This window comes from Barbus barbus, assembly GCF_936440315.1.
Source record: "Barbus barbus genome assembly, chromosome: 50".
In the NCBI taxonomy this organism is placed as follows: Eukaryota; Metazoa; Chordata; class Actinopteri; order Cypriniformes; family Cyprinidae; genus Barbus; species Barbus barbus.
Genome location: NC_136728.1, coordinates 8,594,818 through 8,604,499, shown reverse-complemented (window position 1 = coordinate 8,604,499; position 9,682 = coordinate 8,594,818). Strand labels below are relative to the sequence as shown.

At 35.3% G+C, this 9,682-nt stretch overlaps 1 protein-coding gene across 1 annotated transcript; it reads left to right on the top strand.

Annotated features, from left to right (window-relative positions):
* Positions 1 to 644: 644 nt before the first annotated feature.
* LOC306868329 (beta-1,3-galactosyl-O-glycosyl-glycoprotein beta-1,6-N-acetylglucosaminyltransferase 3-like) lies at positions 645 to 1,943 on the top strand (the record flags this gene model as incomplete). The annotated part of the gene is made up of 1 exon (XM_079414433.1): positions 645 to 1,943. The coding sequence occupies one exon, from the start codon at positions 645 to 647 to the stop codon at positions 1,941 to 1,943; it is 1,299 nt and encodes a 432-aa protein (XP_079270559.1).
* Positions 1,944 to 9,682: the final 7,739 nt, after the last annotated feature.

Sequence of the window (9,682 nt, the reverse complement as noted above, 5' to 3'; positions counted from 1 at the left end):
TTTAGTTTTGTTATACTGCAATTGTATTTCTTATTGATGAGTCAGCAAACTTAACATGACTCGTTAATAAGCACCAGAACGTCTGACCATTTCCCTTTAGCACCTTTTACGTCTTGTGCAATGCTAAACCATTATTTTCAACTGCTTCACAATTCCCATAACAAGAGATAATTGTTGGTGCAGAATTGTCAGTATATTACAGGATGACTATATAAGTTAGACTTGTAATAGGCTATAAAAACTGTTGGAGTTAAAGAACATTAAGCCTATGTCAGCCTACAGATAAGACAATCAGCTTCAAAGCGACCAACATTTTTTAAATGTAGTGCCAGATGTGACAATGTAATACTTTTTTACATAATACTTTACTGTTTTGCAATATTTTTGTTTTTAAGAACATATTTGGTGTATAATATTTTTAATAATATTACTTTTTTACTGTAATATCGGATAATCGCACCCTCCAAGTAAGTTATAGCAACACCGTTGTCCAATAATTATTAATCACTTTTTCAGAGATAGGCCCTCCCGCTTTGTATAAGATTTACTATTTTGTCACATGAGAGGCTGATTTATACCTCACTGGCACAGGTTTAATCTCCTGGCAGTTTTTTCTGTAAAGTTATAATCTTAAAGACCTGAAAATGAGGTTTAACTATCAGAGGATTCTGAAAATTATCTTTATCCTGTCAGTGTTCCTCTTCTTGCTGAATTATCGAGGTCAAAAGACAAACTCTGCTCATAAGGAAGCGCTAGACTTGAATCACTTACTAAAGCAGGATGTTGGAGAACTACAGGCTTGTTCTGCTATTATTCAAGGAGACATGGATGGAGTGGACAAGGATGTTTTCAGGAAGCTCCTGGCTTCTAAAAAAAGAAAAACTTTGCTCTCCGAGTCATTCTACCTCAACGCAACCAAGGATTGTCCATCCTACATCCGAGACAGAGGATTTATGATGGTTTCTCTCAGTAAAGAGGAAAAAGATTTCCCCATTGCTTACTCTATGATGGTCCATGAGAATATTGAGATGTTTGAAAGGCTCCTGAGAGCCATTTACACTCCTCACAATGTCTACTGTGTTCACGTGGACCAGAAGTCTCCTGAGATCTTTGAAGAAGCAGTAAGGGCCATTACGTCCTGCCTGACCAATGTGTTTGTGGCCAGCAAACGGGAGCATGTGATCTACGCCTCCTGGTCTCGAGTTCAAGCGGACATCAACTGCATGCAGGATCTGCTCAAGTCACCTGTCCAGTGGAAGTATCTGCTCAACACATGTGGAACTGATTTCCCCATTAAAACCAATGCAGAAATGGTTCAGTCTCTAAAACACCTGAATGGAAAGAACAGTTTGGAGTCCCAAGCTGTAGAGTCTAAAAAGGGTCGATGGCAATATCATCACAATGTTACCAATGTTGTGACTCGGACAGATGTTAAAAAGTCACCTCCACCTATAAAGATCCCAATATTCTCAGGAAATGCTTACTTTGTGGTTTCAAGAGAGTTTGTGGAGCATATCTTCAAAAGCAAAGAGATTCAAAACTTCATGGAATGGGAGAAAGACACGTACAGTCCAGATGAGCACATGTGGGCTACATTACAGCGGATGCCTTCAGTACCAGGATCCAATCCTCCAAACATCAAGTATGAACAATCGGACATGAATGCAATTGCTCGTCTGGTGAAGTGGAGCTACCATGAAGGAGAACTGAAGAATGGGGCTCCTTACCCACCATGCACTGGGACGCACAAACGGGGAGTGTGTATCTATGGAGCTGGGGACTTGAATTGGATTGTGCAGCAACACCATCTTTTGGCAAACAAGTTTGACCCAAAAGTAGACGATGTAGCCATCAAATGTATGGAGGCATTTGTAAGGTACAAAGCTATTTATAGTCGATCATTACTAACAATTAAAAAAATATATGTTTTTAATAAGACGTAAAATATATTTAATAATAATATATTTTTTAATCTTTTTTATTCTTTTTAACAATGCAAATGTAATAGAAAATATAATATAAACATTTATATATTGTAAGTTGGTCAAATTATTAATAGGATGGTGCAAACTGTCAAATTAAAACTCAAATAACTAAAATGAGTAATTTAGTAAAAAATTATGTGTACACTTCAGAGCAGCTCTCTATGTTAGGGTTCCAAGTACCCACACATTTCACATTCAATGTTCCATACTTTTCCAGACTTCCCAGAATTCTCTGTAGATTATTTAGATACTATTTTCCATCCAACCATTAAAATCCAACTGTATGTTACATTATGACTATGTATGCTATTATGCTGCCAAATTATTTCCAGAATACTGTATCCAGGGAAGTTCCGAAGTACTTAAATCTGCAATCCTACAAAACATGATTGTATCTGATATGCTTTCAACACTTTCGATGACTACATGCATTTTAAATATTTGACAGTCATTATAAGTTTTAAGTTAACATTGTCACAAAATATTATTTTCAAAATAATTGAAGGATATGCTGTCCAGTATAATAATATTTGCTATACTATAAATTTACTTTATTATGAGGCATTATTATTTAACATTAAATTCACTGAGACTTGGACACAAATTTCCTTCTTTATAACAAACAATACATTTATCAACTTATTGTATAGTTTTCAACTTTATTGTATGTTATAAGCAAAGGTCAACAGCACAATAAATGAATCAAGAATGTTTAAATGTACATTGTGCAGGATCCAAGCAAGAATTACCATCATTGTGCAAAACAATTAAATCCGTGTGACCAAAAAGTCTTTGTGAGCATGACTTGTGACTATCAAATGTTCTAATCACTTGACTTTGTGTCGGTTTCTTTTCTGTATTCATTTAAAGGTAATTTTGTTTTAACATAATTGACTTTTTAAAAATGTATGTGGTATACATTTTAAGTATACAAGTAATAATTGTACAAAAAATAAATAGTGAAATATTACAATTTAAAATAAATGTTTTCTACTTTAAAATAATTTAAAATAAAATTTATTCTTGTGATGATGGCAAAGCTGAGTAGAGTTTGAATAAATTTAAAATGTCCTTGCTGATAAAAAAAAAAAAAATCACTCTATATAGCAAACCATTTACATTAATTAAATGTATCATAAACTAAAAATAGGATATGATTTGTTGAAAAATGGTATAAACAAGATGCATGGTTAAAGTGTGATTACAAAAATGAGTAGACGACACAAACACACCGACTGAAACACACACACACACACACACACACACACACACACACACTATTACATTATAATGTTATGGATACATTTATGTTATTATTGTTAATAATATTATGTTATCACTGTAATGATTTATATTATAATATTATGATAACTACCTCGCATTCTATGTCAAATGCTGACAAGAGAAAATGAGCATGGCTTGCAGCACCTAAGTTAAAATACTGTGCGTGTAGTAATAATGATAATAATAATAAATGTGTAAAAAAATAATGTGTGCTCTTATTAGTTTGTGGACAAAATCTCCCAAACTTCACCCTGATCAGGTGCTGAGTATCCATTTGTTTTCAATGCAGCAAACCTCGGGCCGCTTCATGTCATCTACCCACTCATTAAACTTTGATAGTTGAGTCACTGCAAAAAGATGGTCATTGTGTCAGTCATTGCGACAGTAAAGTAAATAAAGTACAGCACCATGCTCTTTTTAAAACCATTTTCAGGTTTAATGTTTGCCTATAATATAACGTAAATTAATTTTACTAGAATCACTGATAACTGAAAATGCAAAGCATCGTTCTGGCATGAGTTGGGCAAAATTTCCATCAGGAAAAAAGTGGATACTGCACACAAATCCTTGTGACAGCATTCAAATAAATTTTCAGTAAACATCCATTTACTGAAGTATTTGCATAACATGGCAAAGCTGGTTTGACAAGTATATCTTATGGTACACTCTACTGGAGACTCATTAGATCAGCCCTCATACACTGCTCTTAAAGAGATAGTTCACCTTCAGTTGGTCCCCATTGACGTGCATTGTATTTTTTTCCATACTATGGAAATCAATAGGGACCAGCAACTGAAGGTGAACTATCCCTTTAAAGGGTCATGAAACCCCAGAATACTTTTTGTGAAATTTTGACAGAGATGTTTGTGTTTCACATGCACATCATAGAAGACAATTTTAGCATCTGATAATTTTAACTGTTGGAGAAAACTGGTTGATTTAATTTTTTTTGCGCTATTTTCATCTTCCGGTTTTAAAATCTACATCATGTTGACGTCACAATTTGTGACATGGCAAAGGACTATAGTACATCGATGATGCGTCAGTGTCTATTAAATTATTCATGAGACTGCGTGTTCTATCCTATGAGAAGATGCCTTGCTTATTTACTCAAAACAGCATGTGTTGATTTGCTGTGACAGACGCTTCAGACTGTGAGATTGCGTATATTAACTCAGAGAAACGTTCATGGATCGATAGAGAGTGTTTGCTTTTGCTTTGTAATAAGAGTTTGGCACAAACATGATTCCTTCACTTAGTGAGTGTAACCGTTTTTACAGCTCCGTGACACAATATAGTAATCACACTTACAACCAGTTAAAATGGAGAAAAGTTGAGTCACACTGAGCATGGAGAAAAGAAAGAAGTATACAGAGTTGTCTGTGGATTTGAGAGAAAAAAATTGTGGAAAAACATGGACAATCTCAAGGCTACAAGTCTATCTCCAGAGATCTTAATGTTCCTGTGTCCACTGTGCGCAATATCATCAAGAGGTTTACAGCCCATGGCACTGTAGCTAACCTCCCTGGACATGGACGGAAGAGCAAAATTAATGAAAAATTATAACGAAGGATTGTTCGAATGGTGGATAAAGAACCCAGAACCTTCCAAACAAATTCAAGCTGATCTGTAGACACAGGGTACAACAGTGTCAGCTCGCACTATCCGTCACCATGAATGAAAAGGGATGCTAGAGTAAGAGACCCAGGAGGACACCACTGCTGACACAAAGGCATAAAAATGCAAGACTGGAGTTTGCCAAAACTTATGTGATAAAACCACAATCCTTCTGGGAGAACGTACTGTGGACAGATGAGAAAAAAGTACAGCTTTTTGGTAAAGGACGTCATGGCACTGTTTACAGAAAAAGAAATGAGGCCTTCAAAGACAAGAACACAGTCCCTACAGTCAAATATGATGGAGTTTCAAAGATGTTTTGGGGTTGCTTTGCTGCTTCTGGCACTGGATGCCTTGATTGTGTTAAAGGTATCATGATATCTGATGATTACCAAATAATTTTGGGGCGCAATGTAGTGGCCAGTGTTAGAAAGCTGCACCTCCACCAAAGGTCATGGTTCTTCCAGCAGGACAATGACCCGAAACACACTTCCAAAAGCACTCAGAAATGGTTACAAACAAAGCGCAATGAGTCCAGATATGAATCCCATAGAACACTTGCGGAGAGATCTCTGTAGTGCATAGTAGACCAGGACACACAAGTAATTTCAAAACATTCCTGAGCAGGAATTAAGCCTCCCACTCCCAGCATTTGACTGGCTGTCCAATTTCCTGCCCTAAATCTCCTTATCTCAGGAGTCCTCTAAAAAACAGGAGATATTTGAGAAGAACATCTGGATGTTTTTAAAGAACAGAACCTTCAATGTTCGTGACTAGTTTACCATAAATAAAGTCGAACAGTGCAAAGCCCGTTGCATCTGGAAAGGGTCCAGCACAGACAAAGACACACACAGATAATTCAACCAGAAACAGGACAAAGACCTCTGGATCTGGACACGACATCCTGACTGCCTAACATGTAATTCAATCCTGAGGAAGGCGGTTTTACAACCGACGTGTGGGCTAAGAAAATCTCCAGATGCGTGTCCAACGGACCACTCATGACCCCCGGACAACCCTTCTCTCTCTCACATTTGAACAATCATTTTCTTCTTATTAACAGACAAAGAGACTCAAATCTTGCTTAAGGATTGCAAAAAAGAACAAAGTATAATTGTTCCTGCTATTAAAGCAATATACTCAGAAGCAATATGTACAATATATTTACAATATATATTCAGGTTGTATTTCATGAAATAAAGCTTGTTGTGTTATTGGAACCTATGTATTCTTGTAATCTTTTGATGTCTAATTTTCCCGATCACTATTGTTTAGTTTCACATGCTTGGTGTGATTATTTAGAATTAAGGATCGTTTCATCTATGGCTTAACCGCGTAATAGATACAATTGATATATGTACTTTGGGTATGCAAAACACTTGGTGTTTGATTTCAAATGAAAGCTGATTTCATCAGCAATAATCTGGTGTGGATGGAAATTGTCTTTTATCATCATAAAGGTATGATTACAACACGTATAGAAATCTGCTGTCAATAGTTTCTTCATGTGATAAAATAACTGAACACAATGTATGCACGGAAAGAAGCCGTGCAGGGCGGGGCTCCGCCCCACAGGAAGAATCCGATTGGGTCAGTCGCCCGTGGGTGGATCCCAAATCAGCCCGTTAAAGACAGACGCCCAGCTTTGCGTGCTCTCTCTCTGCTTGCTCACGCGCTGTTTGAAACTTCGGCTCCTGCTCTGATCGCGCTGTTAAACCCATTCATGATTACAGGAAGCGATTAATTTCAGTTATTTTTTCCAAAGGAGGGGCTGCTGAATATTGAGTTAAGAGTGTAATTATATTAAAATTTTCTGAGAGAAGGGTTGCATTTTCTGACAGAATTGCAAGGGTGCCTATATTTTTGGCCATGACTGTGTATATGTTTTAGATGCAGAGTGCATTTATTTGTTTTTAACTCGATGGGAGCGAAATGAAACTGTCTGAACCTGAAGCTGTATGTGTTTTAAAACTGTGAGAACTAACCAGTGCTGAAACAGGGGGTTTCATGACCCTTTAAGATGTACTTTGAAATGCCTTCAAATGTGAGAACACAAAACCAGAAACAATTTTATTTCTAAATTCTAATTCCAGTTCTTAAGCTTTTTCCAAGTCATGTGACTGCTTTCATGTGACTTCATAAAAAAAAAATTATAATAATAATATATATATGTACAGTATGTATGTATGTATGTATGTATGATATATATATGTGTGTGTGTGTGTGTGTGTATCTAGGTTATTTTATTAAGAAAAGAAAAAAATATATATAGGCTATATATATATATATATATATATATATATATATATATATATATATACACACACATATATATATGTGTGTGTGTATCTAGGTTATTTTAAGAAAAAAAAATGTATATATATATATATATATATATATATATATATATATATATATATATATATATATATATATATATATATATTTTTTTTTTTTTTCTTAAAATTGTTTTGTGTAAGAGGATGTGTGTTATTTTGCTTTGTCCCATGCACTGCTCATTAAATTTGAATGAGAGTAGAATGCAGTCAAATTATAAAATTTAAAAATTTTGTTCTCTATTAATATTTTGTTAAACTCAATTTGAGTGTGTTGATCATTTGGTAATAAACACAATATTTTTATTTAATAAAAAATAAGAGTTTTTCCATGTCCCTTGAATGGTTGTCCACCCTGTTGTGTTGGGGAATCTGCCCATTTAAGAAAAGGCCATCCCCTTTAGTGACATCAGGACAACAGATTTTTTGTCTCTTCAATGGTTTTGCAATGAATTTCAACCTCTTAGGTGAATAAATTGGTGACTTTTCAATTGACAAATTTCCTTAGTATGACTTTGCTCACTTGCTTTTCCCAAGCTTAACATGTCCACCCTGTCGGCATAAAATATGCCAGAAGTGCATAAGTTTTTAATATACCAAATTCTCTTCAATAACCAGGCTACATATTTAGCTAGTCACAGTTTGTTGTAAGCTAATATGCTAACTGAAGCTCAAAATGTCCACCATTTAGACTCGATAGAGTGGACAGACACATGACAGGGTGGACTGAATGAAAATTAATGGGGAGAGGTCAGTATATCGGTGTGATTGAGGATGTAATTATATTATTTATTATATTATTTTTTTAGAAGTTGAATAAATGTTTAGTTTTCATATTTTGTCATGATTTGTGTGTTCTGCATTATGTGTCCACATCGTCACATGCTGGTCCACCCTGTCATCTTGATATTTTACAATAATATTTTAAATAATAATTCAATCATATCTATATAATCCAGTGTGTTCAATAGCTAGGTGTGGGGGCAAAAACATGGAAACAAAAAACTGCATCCAAATATTCACAGTTTTCTCCAAATAAGAACATGTGTGAATTGTATGAGTTTTTTAAAAAACACATGGTTTACATAAAATCTTTTATGTATTTATGATTTGAAAGCAAGAAAATAACCCTGTTTAGGAAAGGAACACCATAACTCTCAGAAAATATCATTTGCATCCTAATTTTGCAATGAAAACACATTTAACAGTAATATATATGTCCATGACAGGGTGGACATATCTTATGGTTCATGCTTCGAATAATGGCCCATAATTATCTAAAAAATGTGTGGGAGCTCAGCTAATATGTTTCTATAGTACTTGAGTGTCTACTATTTATGATATGACATAAAGCGTATGGGAAAATCAAAATGTTTGTGTATTGTGAGGGTTGAAAGGCACTCTATGGTGATACTGGCCCTTGAGCAAAGCACCGAATTTTGATACTGAGTTTGGGACATACAAATGTGGCAATGACCTCTGTTTGACCTGTGATGGCACAAGCACACAGTGCCTTTCGTATCTAAGTACCTGTACACACGGATAAGTGTTTAGCCAAACATTTTGTATTATTTCAATGATTTGTCCAGACGGATCGGGCATTTTGGGAGCCTAAAAACGTTATTTTTTAAAACTGGGTCATAGAGTGGATAAATCTAAAAATGACACCTTTGCATTTTCATGTTTACAGCCAACGGCGGACTATATACAGTGTGCAAGGTTTATGCACACGCTTCAAGTCTTTTTCTCAATTTTTAGCGTATCTCTGTGGCAGAATTACAGCACCACATACTGGTCTGGCATGTATACTACATCGTTTTGAGTTTAGTGGTTTCATGTGTACGCAGATATTTCTTGAGATGACGGCGTATTTACGGAAGAACAAAGGGGGGAAAAAAAAAGATCGGATAGGGAAAGCTCTGGCTTCATGTGGAAGACAAAACTGTGCCCCCATGAGCTACATGGCAGACAACTGCAAATGCACACACTGTTCAAGACTTCACTAACAAGAATAGTAACAGTTAGAGCTAAATGAGCACCGAAAGCCTGTTAGGAACACTTAAAAGAATGAAATTTATAAAAATTTAAAATAAAAAATTTAATTCATCTTCCATGTTAAATTATCTCATCTCATCTATGTATTAAATTGTAAATTTCACAGTTGGATTCCTTTGAATTATTGGGGAAATTAGATTACAGTGAATTTAAATTTAAAATATATCATGTTACTATTTGATATCAGGGTGCAGCTTTTTGTATCCTGCAAAGGGATGGGACTGTTTATCAGTTGTGGTTTGGCTTTCAGTTGCTCTCTTATTTCTAGAGTGCAGTACAAAGGAAAAACTGTGTTTTGTTCTATTTACACAAAACATTCATTTACTGGTTTTAACGGGAGCAGGTGGTTTCAACTGGTTCGTAAATCTACAATACATATGAGGAGGTTGACGGGGTAGAGCTGGG